The sequence below is a fragment of the Mauremys reevesii genome, linkage group 4, assembly GCF_016161935.1.
Source record: "Mauremys reevesii isolate NIE-2019 linkage group 4, ASM1616193v1, whole genome shotgun sequence".
NCBI lineage: Eukaryota > Metazoa > Chordata > Testudines > Geoemydidae > Mauremys > Mauremys reevesii.
Genome location: NC_052626.1, coordinates 124,557,554 through 124,577,655, shown reverse-complemented (window position 1 = coordinate 124,577,655; position 20,102 = coordinate 124,557,554). Strand labels below are relative to the sequence as shown.

At 61.3% G+C, this 20,102-nt stretch overlaps 1 protein-coding gene across 2 annotated transcripts in view; it reads right to left on the bottom strand.

Annotated features, from left to right (window-relative positions):
• KIF21B (kinesin family member 21B) overlaps positions 1-20,102 on the bottom strand; it is an 87,947-nt gene continuing 67,845 nt past the window's right edge. Inside the window, exons 26-35 of one of the 2 annotated variants that reach the window (XM_039534933.1) lie at positions 19,721-19,795; positions 18,871-18,984; positions 17,022-17,060; positions 14,865-15,001; positions 14,183-14,363; positions 13,204-13,368; positions 5,672-5,789; positions 4,434-4,604; positions 2,728-2,927; positions 1-1,259 (exon numbers count right to left, since the gene is read on the bottom strand). In XM_039534933.1, the coding sequence (XP_039390867.1) occupies positions 1,205-1,259; positions 2,728-2,927; positions 4,434-4,604; positions 5,672-5,789; positions 13,204-13,368; positions 14,183-14,363; positions 14,865-15,001; positions 17,022-17,060; positions 18,871-18,984; positions 19,721-19,795 (1,255 nt within the window). In that variant the 3' untranslated portion in view covers positions 1-1,204. The remainder of the gene's footprint in view (positions 1,260-2,727; positions 2,928-4,433; positions 4,605-5,671; positions 5,790-13,203; positions 13,369-14,182; positions 14,364-14,864; positions 15,002-17,021; positions 17,061-18,870; positions 18,985-19,720; positions 19,796-20,102) is intronic. The other variant, XM_039534935.1, reaches the window with a different exon arrangement.

Below are 20,102 nucleotides of genomic sequence, written 5' to 3'. Positions count from 1 at the left end.
TTATGGAATTTTGACTTTTATAAAACCCAAATCTGGGGTGACCTTGGTGATTTAGTGTCTTGTGCCAGACTGGCAGTGCAGGTGGGTGGCAAGCAGAGCATGGGCAGGCCATGGGCATGGGCAACCACTCATTGCCCCCACAGCTCTGCTAATGCACCTCAAGTCTCATGTGGCCCCTCCCACTACCCGTCCTCCCCTTCATCCAGCTCCATTCTAGCCCTGCCCTGCTCCCTGCTGCAGATCCTGTCCAGAGTGCCCCATGCCCTCCACCGTTGCCAACGCACCTCTCTCCTGACCATATAACTACCCCCTGCCCACCTATCCACACACTACTCTAATCCCGGACCTCTCCTGAGCCAGGCCCCACAGGACTGCCCCAAGCAAACCTAAACCCCTCCTGTGAGATGGTGCCGAGAGCTTAGCCCTTTCCCCAGCATTAAAGCCTTTCCCGGCTATTAAAAATCCCCAGGTCCCAATCCATTCTTAAGGGTGCTAAAAAAATTCTTTAAAAGACCCACTGTAAAAGCTTTGATCCCTTCCCGCAGCAGCTGGGAACGAGCTAGTCCCATGCACAGCAGAGATGGCACCAAGCTGGGTGTCCAAATGGGCAGTGAGGGGACCACAGGGAAGAGCGAACGGACCAGTGCGCGATTAAGGCTCAGTCAGGTCGAGGGAGGGGGGCAAAGTGAACAGATCCAGAAACTCCGCTTTTCCTTGGAGATGCCCACAGGGATTTTTCCCCCAATGTGCCAGCTTCCTTCTCTCCACCCCCGGGACAGAAGGGGGAGCATCCTGGCTCAGAATGAGGTGGGTCAGATGCAGAGGTCGACAATTGCCAGGCAGCATGCGGATTTGGTCAGGAGACCCAGCGATGGGGGTGCTGAACAGGCTGTGGGACAGACTGGAATGATCCCGTTGAGTCTCTCAGTTCAGGGTCCTCCCCGTGGCTGGCAAGGTCATGTCCCGGTCAGCAGAAAGCCCTATGCATCATGAAACCCAGCATGGGGCTGGACAGGAACTACGCCCCCTCCCCATGGAAGCTGGCAGTGCACAAAGCCCCAGCTGAGATGCCATCACCCCAGAGTCCTGGAAACGAGCACACATAGGCCAGGCCGCTCCCAGCTCTTCACTGCCAGGGAGAGGGGATGGGGCCTGGGCCCACCAGGGAGCCTGACAGTTGCCCTGGCTCCAGCCTTTCCAGCACCTAGGTTGGGCCGTTCAGGAATCTTCTCCTGCTCCAGAGCTTCACCGTCAGGTCGCTGGGGAAGGAAGAGAGAGGAAGTGAGGCCGGGGGCTGCCCCCGCCCCAGCTGGGAGAGGCAACACAGCAAGTACAATCGGCTAGGGGCCATGCCCTGCCCCAACTCCCCCACCCCCAAATGCACCACGCTGCAGCCCAGGAGAGCCAGGCTGCTGTGCCCCAGGCGGGTGGACACCAGTGCAAGGAGGGAGCAGATGCGCCCAGCTGCCCACTAGTGGGATAATCCCCCAGAGCGCTAGTAATGGAGCACTCGGCCAGAGCACAGGCTCAGCCAGTGGCACCTCACTGGCAGTGGCCAGTGACGCAGTGGGGGGTGGGGATGGGGTGGGGATCCCCCCCAGCAGTGGCCCAGGAGGAGCAGTAGTCAGATGGGCAAACCCCATGCAGCACCAAGCGGGCCCCGGGATCCAATCACCCCTTCACGAGCTTTGGAGAGGCCGGGGAGCTGCCAGCCCTGGCCCCCCTTCCCTGCTGCTACAAGGGGGCAGGCAGCCCGCCCCAAGGCAAAGGCACAGAGCAACCTGGGGGGCAGGGAGGGGCCAAGAGGACAGTCTCCTCTTGCAAAGAGCTCTACGTGGGGGGAAAATCCAAAAGAATCTCATACCGTTAAGAAGCAGCTGAGACCAGAGCGGAGAGAGAAGAGACAGAGAGAGAAAAGGAGAGAGAGCCGGAGAGGGGGTGAGAGCCAGAGAGAGCAGGAGGAGGGTCAAGGCAGGCTAGTGGCACGCCCCTTTATGGCAAGGACGCGGCGAGGAAGGCAGGGGGTGAGCCCAGGCACGTAAGTCCATAGCTTTACCCGGCAGTCACTGCGGCACAGAGAGAAACAGAGTGGGGAAGAGAGGAAGAGAAAGGAAAGGAGAAAAGGGACATGGTCGGAAAAGGGGAGATCAGAGATGGTGCCAGCGACATTGCAGGGGGCGGGCGTGAGCCCGGGGACCCTCTCTGGGGGCCAGGGAGCAGAGGGAGGGGGCCGTGGCGCTCTCATTGGAGATGCACAAGGTGCCCTCGAGGAGGAGCTGGTGCCCGGCAGGCAGGAAGCCCTTTCTCTGTGCTGAGGGCGGCAGGGCCAGCTGCACCAGGTCTGGTTAGTCCCGGCACATTGACGGAGCTGGCAAAAGCATCCCAAAAGCATGGCGGGGCAGGTCAGGACCAGCGCTCGGCATCACAGGATGGGGTACAGGAGCCTTGCTGTGGGGCAGGCTAACAATGGCTGAGAGATGGAGGAGGCGAGAGGCTAGATGGGGTTGGGGGCCCTGCAGCCGACTGCTGCCCCACACCAAACCGTCTGCAGCCCAGCTCCGGTGCTGTTCCCGTCCCTCGCTCCCTGTGCCATTCCAGGCCCTGCCACATGGGGGGGAGCAACAGCGGGTTTGGAGAGCTCCTGTGGCTCTGCTGCACTGGGGTGAGTTGGGGGTCAGACCTCCCTCCCGCACGCCGCAGGGGCCTAGCCCCGCCCACAGCCCTCACCTGGAAGCAGTGAATATGTGCTTGGAATTGGTGCAGATGGCATTGATGGGGCTGTCGTGGCCCTTGATCTCCCCAACGGGCGTGAAGTTCTCCACATTCCAGACCTTCACCATGCCCCCGCGGCAGGCGCTCAGCAGCATGGGGCGGCCGGGGACGAAGGCCAGGGCGCAGACCCAGTCCTTGTGCGCGTTGGGGATTTGCTGGCAGGCACAGAGACAGGGCAGAGCCAGTGAGCGCCCTCGGGGCAACAGAACACGATCCACGCTGCCAGCCTGGGCCATCAAGACCCAAACCGCCCCCTGAGCTCCGGGGCAGGGCCAGCAGCCAGAGCCAGATGCTGGGTTTGCAGCTGGCTGCTGGGCCTGTAATGGGCTGATGCAAACCCCCCACATCTGTACAGTGGCCGAGAGCTGGAATTTTTAAGCTCCACTCAATTTCTCATCAAGCAGCAGCCGAGGATTTGAATTCAAGACAACGGGACTCTGGTGAGCTACAGAAGCAGCTCAGCAGGAGAGAAGAGGGCTCCGCCCCAGGAGACAATTGGTCACTGGGATTGGCCAGGGGATCTCCAAGCTCCGATCAATTCAAGCTGTGATACGAGACACACAAGATGGGGGAGAGAATCCCTTTGACTGGACCAATTTCTGTGGGGGGGAAGGGACAAGTCTGCAAACTCAGAGCTCTTCTTCCGAGGTGAGGCTTGAAAACTTGTCCCGTCCACCCACAGAAGCTGATCCAATCAAAGAGATTTCCCCTCCCTACCCCGCACCCCGTCTCTCTAAGTATTTGTCTGCCATCAATCCTCAGCGCTCCAGTGGGAAGAAAAATGGGCATTAGCCCCATTTCATAGAGGAGAGACTGTGCGGGAGGGCCAGTGGTCACACAGCCACAAATGGCGACTAGCTCTGGGAAGCTCCATTTTGGGGGACACCCCGACCGCCCCATTTTCAGAGGGGCGGAGCCCCCACCACTCCCCTTGACTCCCACAGTGCCCAGCTCCTCTGAACAACCCGGGCGGACACACAGTAGGTTCTCCAAAATAGACAGCACCCCACAAAAAAAAAAAAAATTAAGAAGACTCAAAGTATTAGCCAAGTCTCATGGCAGAGCCAGACCTCCTGCCTCCCAGCACCGGCCTGCACGCCCCCTTTGGCTGCTGCTCTATCCCAGACCCACCGGAGGCCGTCCCCACACTGCTGCGCGCCACCACTGAACTGGAGAGACAGACACTGAGGCGTGTGGGGCCCGGAGACCAGACAGCCACACTCACTGGGGTCAGAAATAGGGACAACGCTGAGCACCATCTACCCCCAGACCAACCTGTCCCCCTTCCCCATAGGCCACTGAGCCCTTTAGCCGCAGCAGGTGGGGCCCAGCCATATAGAATGGCTACCGTGCATTGCCCATGGCTGTAAACTGCCTTCGAGACCCACTCTGCCAGCCACTGTGGTTTGCAATCCCTGGGGATCTTCCATTGCCTAGAGGCCCCATGTGCAACGTAGGGATGGGGTCCCTGTGTCTGCTGTCTGATCCTCTGCCCCAGGACGGTGGGCACACGCTCCAGACTGTACAGTGACTCTCCAGCAGGTTCTACGTCCTTGCTCCAGACCCTGGCACCAGCCCTCGAAACGGCACGCTGTGGGTCTAGGCCCATCTCTCTGCCCCCCGCCCAGCAGCAGGGCCTTCCTGCTCATCCCCCTCCGTACCTGGAGGAGCTCCTGCTGCTCCAGGTCCCACTTCTTGATCCCGTTGTCCCTGGAGCCGCTGAAGAGCGCGTCGCCCTGGATGGCCAGACACTCGATGCCGTCGTAGTGCGGGGGCTCGAAGTTATGGGTGGGGACGACGTTCCCCACCACGCTGTCTGCGATCTCAAACATCTGCAAGGCAACAGACCGGAGGGCAGCTGCGGTGAACCCCGGTAGCAAAGGAGACCAGCCGCTCTTGGGTCATCTGGCCAGCAACAGCCCTTTCAGCAAGGCAGGTGGGCGGCGAGAGCGTCCGACCACACAGCTACCGCTGGGATGCTGAGCCGGGGCCCAGAGAAATGAGACAGGGATGGATTGGTGGCGGCAGGGTTCTGCCTGCTTACGCCACGCCGGGATCCTTGGGCAGAGGCCATGTGGGGACACGATGGCTCAGCACCGGGGCTGAGATACAGGTCACTGGTTCGAACCTTGCCCAGCTCAGCTGGGACTGGAAATCTCTGCCTCCTCCAATGGTTTGGCAGCCAATGTGCAGGCGCAGCTCAGCGCCCGGCTGGCAGGGGGCCACGTTGCAAAGACAAAATAGCCTCCTGGGCAGCAGGTTCAGCAGAGGCCAGAGAGGGCAGGAGGAGGCCAGTTCCACCTTCCATGCGTGAGGCACCAGGAGGTGGTGGGGGTGTGCGGAGGGGAGGCCTGGGCCGAGCACCAGGAATTCTGGTCTCCACGGCTGATGAGCAGCCCAGCACTTTGAGACATGGCAGCTCCTCCAGCATTTCCTGGATCTGAGTTCCAGGGTGCTCTTAGGGGCAATGCACAGACCCTGCTCCCCGTGACCCACAGACACACCTGGCAGGTGTGGGGACAGGAAGGCTGGCCAGCTGCAAAGCCAACAGGTCCTTCAGGCCACGAGCGCTGGGGGGCTCATGGCATTTCTCAGACCCTGGTGGCATTTGCAAATGTGCTCAGCACTGACCTCCCTCTGAGATCAACAGAACGCCTCCCTCCGGCCCCACCATGGGAGCACAGTTAGGCCAACGCTGGGCGCTCTGGACAACCCCACCCAGCGCATCCCCTCCTCGCCAAGCCTTTGGTGAGCAGCGAGCCCCTGTAGCTGGCACCTACAGGAGAGCGGCTATGCATGGGGGTGGGGAGGGCTGGCACAAGCAGCAGGTCCTGGGCTCAAAGGCTCCTTGTGCTGCCCATGAGCGGGAGGCAGGGAGGGAGGGTCGGTCCCAGGGTACCTTGACGTAGTGATCCTTGGAGCCGGTGACAACCAGGTCATGGTTGCTCACGGTCTGGTTCACAGTCAGACACATCACAGGTCCGATGTGGCCGGTCAGCTTCCCGATAGGCTGCAACCTACAAGCAGGAGCCGGGGGTGTAAGGGTCTGGGGCGCGCTCAGCAGGAGGCGCTCATTCCTGCAGATCCTTCTCTGGCCCAGTCTCCAAGGCTCCCAGCAGGGATCCTTCCAGCCCCAGACTCCTCTCCACCATCCCAAGCAGAAGTGGGGACCTCGGGCTCTGGGGCGCAAAGCACAGAGCAATCTCGGGGATACCACATCCCTCAGCACCATGGGCCATGATCGTGGCCTTGGGCTAGGGGCGGGGAGATGGGCTCAGGTGCAGTGTAAGACGGTTACTCACCTGTAGTAACTGGTGTTCTTCGAGATGTGTTGCTCCAATCCATTCCAGTTAGGTGTGCGCGCCGCGCGTGCACGGCATCTCGGAACTTTTTTCCCTAGCAACCCCGGCGGGCCGGCTGTCGCCCCCTGGAGTGGCGCCGCCATGGCGCTAAATATATACCCCAGCCGGCCCGTCCGCTCCTCAGTTCCTTCTTGCCGGCAACTCCGACAGTGGGGAAGGAGGGCGGGTCTGGAATGGATTGGAGCAACACATCTCGAAGAACACCAGTTACTACAGGTGAGTAACCGTCTTTTCTTCTTCGAGTGATTGCTCCAATGCATTCCAGTTAGGTGATTCCCAAGCCTTACCTTAGGCGGTGGGGTCGGAGTGAGACGTGGCGGAGTGTAATACCGCAGAGCCGAAGGCTGCATCGTCTCTAGACTGCTGAACCAACGCGTAGTGGGAGGCGAAGGTGTGGACCGAAGACCAGGTGGCCGCTCGACAGATGTCCTGGATCGGAACGTTGGCCAGAAAGGCAACCGATGAGGCGTGCGCCCTTGTCGAGTGAGCGGTGAGGCGGCAAGGCGGCACGCGAGCAAGCTCGTAACAGGTCCGAATACATGCAGTCACCCAGGACGAAATTCTCTGGGAGGAGACCGGCTCACCCTTCATGCGGTCGGCGACGGCGACAAACAACTGGGTCGAACGCCGGAAAGGCTTTGTTCGCTCGATGTAAAAGGCAAGCGCCCTGCGAACGTCCAGGGTGTGAAGCTGTTGTTCCCGAGGCGAGGCATGCGGCTTCGGGAAGAAGACCGGGAGGAAGATCTCCTGGTTGAGGTGGAAGGCCGATACCACCTTAGGGAGGAAGGCCGGATGTGGCCGAAGCTGTACCTTGTCTGCATGGAAGACGGTGTAAGGTGGGCCCACCGTTAGCGCTCGAAGCTCCAAAACTCGTCTCGCGGATGTGATGGCGACGAGGAAAGCTGTCTTCCAGGAGAGGTAGAGTAGCGAACACGTGGCCAAGGGCTCGAAGGGGGGACCCATCAGTTTGGCCAGGACAAGGTTCAAATCCCAGGTCGGGGCCGGACGCCGCACCGGCGGGTACAAGCGGTCCAAGCCTTTAAGGAAGCGGGAAACCATCTGGTTGGAGAAGATGGACCGACCTTCCAGCGATGGACGAAAGGCGGACACTGCCGCGAGGTGAACCTTCAATGAGGAGACTGCAAGACCTTGCTCCTTAAGGTACCACAGGTAGTCGAGGATGGTAGGTACCGGAACCACGAATGGATTCAGAGAACGCTGATCGCACCAAAGCGCGAACCTCTTCCACTTCGCGAGGTAAGTGGAGCGCGTGGAAGGCTTGCGGCTTTCCAGGAGGACCTGCTGAACTGCCGCGGAGCAGCCCCTCTCTGCGTGGGTCAACCACTCAGGTACCAAGCTGTAAGATGGAGGGACTGCAGGTTCGGATGGCGGAGTCTGCCGAAGTCCTGGGTGATGAGGTCCGGCCACAACGGGAGGGGGATGGGTTCCCGAACGGAGAGCTCGAGCAGCAGGGTGTACCAGTGCTGCCTCGCCAGGCCGGGCGCTATGAGAATGACGTGGGCTCTGTCTCTCCGAAGCTTCAGGAGCACTCGGTGCACGAGCGGAACTGGAGGGAAGGCATAGAGGAGGCGATCCGTCCAGGGGTAGAGAAAGGCGTCGGACAGGGAGCCTGGCGAGCGACCCTGGAACGAACAAAACCGGTGGCACTTCCTGTTCTCCCTGGAGGCGAATAGGTCTATCTGGGGAAACCCCCACCTCCGGAAGATTGTGTGGGCGACGTCTGGACGGAGGGACCACTCGTGTGAGAGGAACGACCTGCTGAGCCGGTCGGCCAGCGTGTTCTGCACTCCCGGAAGAAAGGACGCTTGTAGGTGAATGGAGTGGGTCACGCAGAAGTCCCACAGAAGCATCGCCTCCCTGCAGAGGGGGGAAGAGCGCGCTCCGCCTTGCTTGTTCACGTAGAACATTGCTGTCGTATTGTCCGTGAATACTGTCACACATCGGCCTTGCAGATGGGGGCAGAAAGTTTGGCAGGCTAGACGGATCGCTCGCAGCTCGCGGACATTGATATGCAGGGCGAGCTCCTGGGTCGACCAGAGGCCTTGGGTGTGGAGATCGCCCAGGTGGGCCCCCCAACCGAGTGCCGAGGCGTCCGTGGTGAGCGTGGCGGACGGGCGCGGAGGGTGGAACGGGATCCCGGCACACACGATCTCCGGGTCGAGCCACCATCGGAGGGACTCGAGGGTCACTCTGGAGACCGTCACCACCATCTCGAGCGGGTCTCGATGTGGCCGGTACACCGACGCCAGCCAGGACTGGAACGGGCGGAGGTGGAGCCGCGCGTACGCGGTCACATACGTGCAAGCCGCCATGTGGCCCAGGAGGCGGAGGCAGGAGCGCACCGTCGTGGTCGGGAAGGTGACTAGGTCCATGATGAGGGTGACCATCGTTTGATGGCGGGCGCGAGGGAGACAGGCCCGGGCTATGGTGGAGTCGAGGACCGCTCCGATGAACTCCACGCGCTGAGAAGGGATCAAAGTGGACTTCTCGACGTTGATGAGGAGGCCGAGCCGCCTGAAGAGGGACCGGATCTCTGCCACCTGGCCCATCACTAGTTGTCGAGATTGTCCGCGAACCAGCCAGTCGTCCAGATACGGATACACGTGGATCTGACGACGGCGGAGGGCTGCGGCGACCACCGCCATGCATTTGGTAAAGACCCTCGGTGCGGTGGAGAGACCGAATGGCAACACCGCAAACTGGTAGTGGGCGTTGCCGAGCACAAATCGGAGGTAACGTCGATGAGGAGGATAGATGGCGACATGGAAGTAAGCGTCCTTCATGTCGAGGGCGGCAAACCAATCTCCCGGATCCAGGGAGGGAATGATGGTCCCCAAGGTGACCATGCGAAACTTGGGCTTGAGCAGGAACTTGTTCAGCTCGCGAAGGTCCAGGATAGGACGTAGCCCGCCTTTCGCTTTGGGGATAAGGAAATAACGGGAGTAGAATCCCCTGCCCCGCCTGTCTTGAGGCACTGCTTCTATGGCACCCACGCTCAACAGAGTCTGGACCTCTTGCAAGAGGACTTGCTCGTGAGAGGGGTCCCTGAAGAGGGACAGGGAGGGTGGGTGGGAAGGCGGGGGCGAAACAAATTGAAGGCGGTATCCCGACTGGACTGTTTGCAACACCCAGCTGTCCGATGTCAAATGGGACCACGCCGAAAAGAAATGGGAAAGGCGGTTGTAAAATAATGGGGAAGGATCCGGTAGGGAGAGAGATGGGCCGTCCTCGAGCGTCCCATCAAAAAGCGGACTTGGCCCCCTGGGGAGCCTTGGACGAGGCTTGCCCCTGGTTCCGCCGATTGCCCGACGGGCGACGGCGGTTCTGGGCCGGTCGCCGGCTAGAATACGGCCGATAGCGCTGTTGGTAGCGGGATGGTTGCGGCCGGAAGGGTCTGCGTTGTGTCGCCGGCGTGTGCATTCCGAGCGTACGGATGGCGATGCGACCGTCCTTCAGGGTCTGGATCCGAGAATCCGTCTTCTCGGAAAACAGACCCTGGGTGTCGAACGGGAGGTCCTGGAGAGTATACTGCACCTCCGGCGGCAGGGTAGAAGATTGCAGCCAGGAGATGCGCCTCATCGTCACGCCAGATGCCAAGGTCCGAGCCCCGGAGTCCGCGGCGTCGAGGGCAGCCGTGATAGAGGATCTGGAGGACCTCTTTCCCTCCTCCAACAAGGCCGAGAACTCCTGACGAGATGTTGATGGCAGGAGCTCCGTGAATTTCGCCAGGGACGTCAGGATGTCAAAGACGTACCTGGCGAGAAGGACCATAATGTTCGCAATCCGCATTTGTAAGCCCCCTGCGGAGTAGACCTTACGGCCGAGCAGGTCCATGCGGCGGGCGTCCTTGGATTTGGGCGCTGGGGCAGGTTGGCCGTGTCTCTCACGGTCGTTAACGGATTGAACGACCAGGGAGTCCGGGGTAGGGTGGGAGTAGAGGTACTCATAGCCAGTCGGGGGGGCTAAGTACTTACGCTCGACCCCGCGTGCTGTAGGCTGAAGAGAAGCGGGGGTCTGCCAGAGCGTAGTGGCATTTTTTTGAATTGTCCGCACAAAGGGCAATGCCACTCGGACGGGAGTGTCCGCGCCGACCACATTGGTGATCGGGTCCTCATCCTCTTGGACCTCCGCCACGGGAAGACCCATGGCCGCCGCCACGCGGCGAAGCAGTTCCTGGAAGGCCCGAAGGTCAATGGGCGGGGGCTCGTTGGCCACAGCACCTGCTACCGCCTCGTCCGGCGAGGACGATGAAGAGACGCCCTGCCCGATTGGTTCTGGCACCGGGGCTGGTGGCTGGACCTCCGCTTTGTCGTGCGGAGTGGCGGATTGACGGTCCGTAGGAGCGGGGGGCTCGTGCGGAGGAGAGGGAGGCGGTCGGCTAACTGTCGCCTCGGGGACTCTGGTCCCGGCGGTCCCATCCCGCAAAGGAAAGGGGGTGCCCTGTGCCTCATGGTGTGCCCAGGGGACCCAGTAGCCCCACTGTTCGTGATGGAGTCCTTGCGGGGTCGGCAACTGATGGGCGGCATCGTCTGCACCGGAGGCCACCGACACTGGGCGGGATGGCCAAGGCGGTGCCGAGGCGCCGAGGGATTGACCCGCTGAGGACGGGAGTACCTCCGCCGACGGAGCCGAGGGTCGATAAGAGTAGCGCCGGCTGGACGGCGATCGCGACCGTCGGCCACCACGGTGCCGGGAGCTCGACCGGCGCCGGGAGCTTGACCGGGACCGGGATCTGCGGTGCCGGGAAGGACTTCGCGAGTCGCGGTGTCGTGAACGGTGCCGGGATGGAGATCTCCGGCGGTACCGTCGGTACGGAGACCTGGACCTGGACCGGTGCCGGGAGTACGACCGGTACCGAGATTGAGAACGGTACCGGGACTCAGACCGGCGACGGGATGGTGCCCGGTGGCGGGATGAGGAGCGGCGTCGGGATGGTGCTCGGTGCCGAGATGAGGAGCGGCGTCGAGATCCCGAACGACGGGACGGCGACCTGCGGCGGGACCGGGATCGGGACCGGGAGCGCCTTCCGTGCCGTTCGTCCAGAGAGGGCGGCCGTGTCATTCTGGCCGGTTTCCCCACTGATGTAACAGCCCGCACCGGCGGTGCCGGGGGCTGGAGGCTCGGTGCCTCTATGAGCCGGATTAGCTCACGCGCGGAGGAGAACGTCTCCGGCGTTGACGGCAGCCTTGGCTCCACCACGGTCGGTGCCGGGGAGCGCGGCGATGCCGGACTCGACGGCGCTTGCGGTGCCGGAGTCGAGGGCCCAGGGCACGCCTTACGCACGGCCGCAGCCACTCTCGCGGCGTCCTCCGTGCGGGCTTTTGCCACTGCTTTCGCCAGCTGCTGACTGTCTGAAGGCGAAAGCGAGCGGCGCCGGGTCTTCTTGGTCGCCGGCTTAGGCACCGGGGCCGCGGTGCCGGAACGGCTCGGTGCCGCGGGTGCACTCTGCACCGATGAAGCCCTCGGTGCCGGCGCGGGCGGTGCCGGGGGCTGGAGGGACGCCTCCATAAGGAGCTGCTTGAGGCGAATGTCTCGCTCCTTACGGGTCCGCGGCTTGAAAGCCGAGCAGATAGCGCACTTGTCCGTGCGGTGTCCTTCGCCCAGGCAACGGAGGCAAGAGCCGTGGGGATCACCAACCGGCATAGGCCTCTGGCACGCTGCGCAGGGCTTAAAGCCCGGTGCCTTGGGCATGAGCCCGCACCGGGGAAGGAAAGGGAGGAACTACCCCCTTATCCTTACCTAAATCACTAACTAACTAACTATTGAACTAACTATACTAACACTAAACAAACTATGTACAAGGAAAAGTAGCGAGAGCTAGGGTTGTGGAGGACAGAGAGCACTCCACAGTTCCAACTGGCCGTCACGGGCGGTAAGAAGGAACTGAGGAGCGGACGGGCCGGCTGGGGTATATATTTAGCGCCATGGCGGCGCCACTCCAGGGGGCGACAGCCGGCCCGCCGGGGTTGCTAGGGAAAAAAGTTCCGAGATGCCGTGCACGCGCGGCGCGCACACCTAACTGGAATGCATTGGAGCAATCACTCGAAGAAGAACAGGGGGTGATCGGCTTGTCTGCTGAGCCCCTAAGGCAGGGGCGGGGAAACCTACGGCCCGCAGGCTGGATCCAGCCCATTGCTTAATTTCATCTGGCCCGTTGCGCCCTCTGTCATGGAGTGTGGGGGAGTCAGGGCCCTGCACCCCCCACTTCCTGCGATTCACCATGACTCAGCCAGCCAGTAAAACAGAAGGTTTATTAGACGACAGGAACACAGTCCCAAGCAGGGCTTGTAGGTACAACCAGGACCCCTCAGCCAGGACCCTCTAGGGGGCAAGGATCTTAGACCCCAGACTTGGGGTTCTCTGCCTCTTCCCAGCCAGCCCAAAACTGAAACCAAAAACCCCTCCAGCAGGCTCTCTCCCCCTCCTGCTCTTCCCCTCTCCCTTTGTCCAGTTTCCTGGGCAAAAGTGTCGACTAGTCCCACCCCCCTTCCTGGCTCAGGTTACTGGCTCGTCCCTCACCTAAAGTCATCCCCTGCTCTCCCATCCCCCATGCAGAGAGTCCCAGTAAAACCAAAGGACATTCCCAGGTCAATCCACCCAGATCCCTCCTGCGTCACACCCTCTCCCGCCACGCGCTGCAGGAGAAGCCCCAAGCCTCCGCGCCCTCCTGGAAGGTGAGTGGCCCGTGATTGATTTTTTTCTGTGGGTCAATGGCCAGTGACAGAAAAAAGGTTCCCCAGCCCTACCCTAAGGGCTGCAGCTGAGAGAGGAGCACTAGGTCCTGCTTTCAGCCACCCTTGGGCGTATCAGCAGCTGCTGGGGCAGATGTAGTGCAAAGCCCGAGAGCAAACAGGCTAAGCTGCTCCCCGCTGGGGTTTGTGCCAGTGCAGCTTCCCCTGGTGCCAGTCCAAATCCGCCCCTGCCTCAACAACACAGCTTCCAGCCCCCACCCAGCTCAGAACGGCTGCTCCCTCTGCCTACGCAGCACCCGTCTCCCTCCCCACAGGAGATGCCCAAGCCTGGAGGCCCGAGCTAGCCCCGCCCGGACCTGTTGAGCTCCCAGATGCGGACGGAGTTCCCGGCAGCGGCGTAGAGCATGGTGCCGGAGGGGTTGAGCGCGATCTGGTTGATCTGGTGCTCGCCTTGCACACTGGCGATGGTGCGGGTCGTGGTCCCAGCACAGGCGTCCCCGGAGATCACCTGACCCGAAGAGCTAAGCCAAAGAGACAGAAACAGGTGAGCCTCAAGGCAGAGACCCTCGGGGGGGGGGGGGGCGGGATTTACATTGTGTGGAATGGAAGATCTAGCCCATTGTGGACTGATTAGAAAGCTGGAGAGCGTCTGTCCTCAGCCAGCTAGAGGGTGAAGCAACACCACTTCCTGGCCACATGCAGTGCCAGTGGTGCCAGCATAAGACCCCCTCCTCTCAGCCCCACATCCCCTCAAGCCAGGAGCAATGGCACAGCATGGGTGACCCAGGCAGCAGCTTTCGGGGGCGTCCCCAAGGTAGGTGCCTTGCCGAGCAGCCAGCCGGACCAATACCAGCAGGCGTGCCCGCTCCATGCCCGGGGTGGAGCGACACAAACCCCACCCCTTGCCTGGGCTGCCTGTCATCAACTCCAGGCATGTTCCCACCAGTCAGATTTTAGACCTGGCGAGGGACTGCAGGCAAAGAGGCCTCTCAGTCTGTGGCTGGGCACCAGAGAGAGGGGCTGATTCACTGGGGTCTGGAAACGGTGCTGGCAGCTGCAGATGGGTCACTACCCATCCCTGATCAAAGCAATCGTGGGCAGTAGGGTGCAGGGTGCCCCCTGAAACAGACAAGAGGAGCAACTGCCCTGAGAGCAGAGCACCAAGCCACAGAGCCTCTGTGAGCCATGCCAGCCTAGAGCGACCAGCATTGCAGCATTCCTAGACTCAGCCCTGCACACCGGCCCGTCCACCTGCCCTCGGCGCAGGACGCTGGCAGAGCAGCATGTCGAGCTTGGCCAGGCCCACAGGGCAGCCTCAGTGCACCAGGTACCTACGTGAGGGTGCGGACACACTTGGCCGAGTCCCGGATGTCCCACACCTTGATGTAGGATGTGGAGACGGTGAAGACCAATCCTGAGTGGCTGCAGTACTTGATGGACACCACATTGTTGGGGTGGCCCTTCAGCGAGGCGATTTCCTGGCCTGTCACCAGGTTCCACATTTTGCAGCTCCGGTCTGCAGGAGGAGGCAGGAGCACATGAGACTGCGGAGCCCTTCCTGTCCTCAGTAGAGGAACCCCCTGTCCCCCCCCACACACACACACACAATCTGCCTCCCGCTGCTCCAAGGAGTCCCAGGGGCGAGAGGGTTGCTCAGTCCTCATGGCCCATCCAGCCCCTGGCATCCCGGAACTGCCGATAGGGGGAGGGTCTATTAGTGTCAGATGCGAGGTGAACATCCGGCCACTAGGGACGGGGCAGAGGCCCCAACAACTCGCTTCATGGATGCCACCACACAGCTAATGACTCGTGCAGCATGACTCTGCTGGGGGGACCCAGAACTGCACCGGCCCGTTGTGGGGCTTGGGGCTCTCAGGCAGGCCGGCGCTGTCCGAGCAGGAGGCTCGTGTCCTGCCGCCGCAGTTCGGGGCGGCTCAGCCACTCCCTGGGGTAACAGGCTCACTCCCCAGCGATCACACCCAGAGCTCAGCAGCCAGCCCGCCCCTGAGGCGCGCACCTTTGGATCCGGAGAAGAGCAGCTCGTCAGTGGCATCCACGCAGAGAACGGGCTTGGAGTGTCCCTCCGCCATGGAGATGCACTGCAGCGGGGCTGTCCGGGCGCTCCTGGCACCGCCCACGGGGTTAATGAGGCCCCTTCCGTGAGAGAGAGAGAGAGAGAAAGGACATCAGCAGGGGGGCGCCGGCTGGGTGACCCAGGACAAAGCCAGATCCCGCCCCGCGAGGCTGCCAGGGACTGCTAGTGGGGCTCCGGAGCAAAGCAAACCACAGACAGAGGCTACGGGGCAGCCTGATCCCCAGACAGGCCCCCCCGGGGGATGCTAAGGGCTCAGGGACTTGTGCAGACTCTGCCTTGGCTGGGGTCGGGGCTTGGAAAGGAAACTAGCTGCACCCACTGGCCATCTCGCTGCTGGCACAGATTACCGCGTCCCATGAGAGCTATGGGAGGCCCCTGTGCTCCATCCCGGAAAGATCCCAAAGCAAACGGAGTCCAGGCTGCTGCATGGCACGCGCTGCCTCATCTCCTATGGAGTCAGAGACTGGCAGGGGCAGGCTGGCTCCAGACCCAACCCACAGAACCTCCAGGCTTGAATAAACCGGGGCCCTGCTCCAGCTCTGCTGTGTGGGGCATAAGGGCATCACCCTGTGGCCAGAGGGGGGAAGTGCCCTCTCTCCATCTGACCCACTCCGGTTTCCCAATGAGCTTCACCCCGGTTTGGCAGATGGGGAAAGGGTTTTTAAAAGGTCACGTGGCGGATCAATGGCAGAGCTGGGAACAGATCCCAGGAGTTCTCGACCCCCCCAGAACAGGGAGAGAACCCAGGAGCCCAGGCTCCCTGGCCAGGAGACAATCGTGTCTCAAACCAGTTCTAGGCTTTGCCCCAGCAACAGCCAATGGGGCTGTGAGCAAAGGTTCCAGAGCGCCGAGCACATGAGAATCGACATCCCTTGAGAAAGAGCCCATCATGGAGAGGGTCAATATTCCCCATGCGGCTTCCCAGCCAGGATCTCTAAGCACGTCCCCTCCTCCCAGCAGGGTTGGATTACAGGTGGGGACACTGAGGCACGGGGAGGGGAAAGGGCTAGCCCAGGGTCACACGGCACATTTGTGGCATGGTTGGAATGGATTTTTGAGGGGTGCTGAGCGCCCACTACTCCAGCTGATGGTGCTCAGGGGTGTCAGAGTCAGGCCCACGGTGTCTCAAATAGGCACCCAAAGGCCAGTGGGGAGATGCTCCTCTGCCAGCCTGGCCCTTTTGATGTGCAGGGCACGGGGGAAGGAGAGTTGTCCTGGCACAGACACTGCCTTGGGCTAGTGTAATTGGTTCTATGTGGCTCGTGTTGCAAACCCAGGCATGCTGGGGGCAGAGCCAGGGCCTTAGTACACCCCATTAGGGGAACTCTGGGCTGTGGCACAGCCGGCAAGCAGCCCCTTGGGAGGTTGCAGTGAGTTAGAACAACCCCAAGGCTGCTCTAATATACGTGGGAGGCTGCACAGACCTCAGCAGCAGCCACAGGATCCTCGGTGCCATGAGGCTGCACCCCAGGTGTTTACTCTTTGCAGATGGGGAAACCGAGGCACAAGACAGGGATAACAATCCTGACCAGCCTCGCCATGGGTGCTGGGAGGCTGAAGCCACGTTTGTCAAGTGCTTTGAGATGTCTGAATTGAAGGTGCGAGAGAAGAGGACAAAGCGTCATAGCCTGGACCCTCCAAGCATCCACCGGCTCCAACAGCTGGCCTGCCCTGCCTCTTGCAGCTAGGCCAGACACAGCGCAAGATATCATCACTACCCGCCCTGCCCTGGAGGCAGAATAGAGCATGCAGCTGCCCCCATACACTGAAAGCACCGTACGCTATCCTCTTGAACACCCAGCACTGCATTTCAAGACGATGGCTCAGACCTTAAGGCACTGGAGACCAGAGGCAGAAAGGGACTTCCACAGCCAGACACAGCATGCCAAGGCCATGCGGGGAAGCAGAGAGAAGGAAAGAGGGACACACAGCGAGCAAGAGCAGCACCAGGACAGAGTCCCAATAGATTTAGCAAAGAAGCAAGGCCCAGAGTTTGGCCAGCATGGGTTCAGCATGCAGGGCAGGGGGAGGGAAATGCGAGAAGCAGGAGAGTTCTAATCAATAGAAAGTTGTATGTACCTCAGCACCTCCGAGACAGAGGAATCGCTGTCGTCAGACCTAGGGACAGAAAATTAGCAGGATTATGGGAGAAAAAATCCTGGATGAGAGAGGCAGCAGCGGAGTCAGAGAGTGGAGCGTTGTTATTACATCCAAGCTAGCGGGGTAGAGAGGGAGAAGCGGACACAGAAAACCAGAGAGGAAAGGGGCAGAGGAGCAGGAAGGGACACGTGGCTCGGACACAAGATCTTTCAGGCTGGACTGGAGTCATTCAGCCAGAAGGGACTGTTACAATCAGCCAATCTGACCAGTACAGTGCAGGCCCAGGGCCTCACCTGGGGATTCCTGCATCATTTAATTTTCCCATGGTCCCCCCATCCCATCACTGCCACCAGCCATCCAACCTAGCCCCGCAGGTTCAGCACTTCTGGTTTTGGGGTATGGCTGGGGCGTTCTGACACGGTCTGGCTCTGCGCTATCGTGAGGTCTGCTAGCAGGTGGGATGGGGACAGGGGCTGTTCCTGAGCTGCAGGCAGCACCCCCTGGTTAGAACGTCGCCTCCAAACTGGGATTCTGCAGGGAGGCAGATGGGAGGTGGTTGCTACCAGCTCTCCTAGGGACAGGCCCTGGGGGCTGTAAATCAAAGCCGCAGCTAGGCCAATTTGCCCCCACGCAGGGGCTGGCCCGTGACTGTCGAAGGCAGTCCTAAGAGGGACTTGTTCCTCGTAGAAACCACAGGCTGCCACTGGAGAGCACCCCCACCCCACCTCCGAAGGGTCACAGCCCCTGGCACCAGGAGCAATCAGAGCACCTACAGGCCCCTGGTGGAAAGCTCACCCCACCCAGAGCAGCCATGTCACCTCCTGAGGGGGATGGGACCTGCGAGCGCCCGGCGTCTCCCCACAGAGCACAGCAGGAGAGAAAGCAGGGCCCAGAAGGGGCAGGTGCGATGGCACAGCCAGTGCCCCACAGAACCAGGGGTGAGGCCGGCTGGGAAATGGCTTCCCCACTGCCTGGGGCCCCCTGCCAAGCCCAGCGCCGACGAGCCCCACACTTCGCTGGGGACAGGACGGTGGCTCAGTGTCCTCAGCTAACAGCCCCCTGGGCCCACCTCACCCGCTTTATAACTGCAGCCAAACCCACCCAGCAGCATCCCTGCGGGTGAAAATCCCCTCTGCAGGCAGCCAGCGTGACGGCCGCCATCTTGGCCAACACACTGGGGCCTGAACCGGGGGCCCTCCAGAGCTACCAGCAGGAGCTGAAGAGCCCAGGGCCACTAGTGGGGCCTGTGACAGACCCAGCCCCCCAGGGGATCCCCACGGGTCCAGCGGGGGACCAGGCAACACCACGTGTGCGCACACAGCACTAAAGGCCAGGGCACCGCTTCGGGCCTATTCTGAGGGCTCTAGCAGTGCAACATAACGACGAGCCTCCAGCTGGATCATCTACAGGGAGGGCACCTGCCACCCCAGGCTCTCAACAGCAGCTGCTTCTGCCTGAGCTAAAGGCCCAGGCTTGGCAGCTCAGGGGCAGCCCTGAGACAAGGTCCAGCCAGTAGAGGGGGGCCAAAGAGCCCCCCATATCAATGGGGTTATAGACAGGCCTGGCATAGGGCCCCTGCCCAGGGAGATGCTGCCCCATGTGAAGTTCTACTGCACCAGTATTGCAGCTCTCTGCCTTCGCCCTGGTCACTTCACGAGCCCGGCAGGAGCCTGGGGCTGACTCCAGCTGGGACTGCTGGGCCCGAGGCAGAGCAGGGACGGTACCCTGGGGGCAGCCATGGGAGTCATCATCTGCCATTCACTGCTCTTGGGGCTGGTCTCCCTGGAGATTCACCCCCCACCCGCTCCTTGCCCTGCGAGGCTCTTACTTGTCCAGCGCGGAGCCCTGGCTCTGGTTGCTGGTGAGGCGGGAGAAGACGTTGCGGTCATTGCGCGGCCTGGTGGGAGGGGACGAGGGAGGCGTGAAGCCAACGTCCGAAGTCCTGAGCCGGGGTGTTGAGAAAGAGACATGATCACAAGCCTGGTCTGGGGACCTACCCCCTACCCCGGACCTCCACTCAGCACAGGGAGGCCTGCAGTGCCAGCCCATGGTGAAGTGATTATTCTCCTCTATTCGGCACTGAGGTCACATCTGGAGAATTGCATCCAGTTTTGGGCCCCCCACTACAGAAAGGATGTGGACAAATTGGAGAGAGTCCAGTGAAGGGCAACACAAATGATTAGGGGGCTTATGGGGCATATGACTTATGAGGAGAGGCTGAGGGAACTGGGATTGGTTAGTCTGCAGAAGAGAAGAGTGAGGAGGGATTTGATAACAGCCTTCAACTACCTGCAGGGGGGTTCCAAAGAGGATGGAGCTTGGCACATGACAGAACAAGGAGCAATGGTCTCAAGTTGCAGTGGGGGAGGTCTAGGTTGGATATTAGGAAAAACCATTTCACCAGGAGGGTGGTGAAGCACTGGAATGGGTTCCCTAGGGAGGTGGTGGAATCTCCTTCCTTACAGGTTTTTAAGGCCCAGCTTGACAAAGCCCTGGCTGGGATGATTTAGTTGGGAATTGGTCCTGCTTTGAGCAGGGGGTTGGACTAGATGACCTCCTGAGATCCCTTCCAACAGCTGGATCCAGCACCCAGCGCCGGGCCTGGGCACAGCCGAGTGCACAGGCCAGTCCCCGATGGGGAGCTAGGCCCACGTGCTCTCCAGCCTCTTCCCACTCACCTGGCGGGCTGCCCCCGGTCATAGGATTTCCTCCGGGTCAGAGGTGAGGTGTCCGAGCCACGGGACTGCCTAGGGCTGGAACAGAGCAAGACCAGATCAGCAATTGCCCCTCCTTGGGGCCAGCGCCCTTCAGCACCGAACAGGCCTACCCGAGAGCAAGCGAGCCGAGAGCTCTGGGGCAGCGTGCAGATCCACCTCCCGAGCCAGGGGCCCAGCGGGCTGGATCAGGCTCCGGCAGGGCCCAAGGCCAGGTCAACGGCCCCAGCTAAGGGTTTGCGCTGTGAATGCAGGTCCTGTTGGCTTCATCATCGAGACTGTTGCCAGAGAAGGCAGTTCCATGCCTTCGATAAGAGGGCTCTTGGGCATCCAGTCTCCTTCCCCA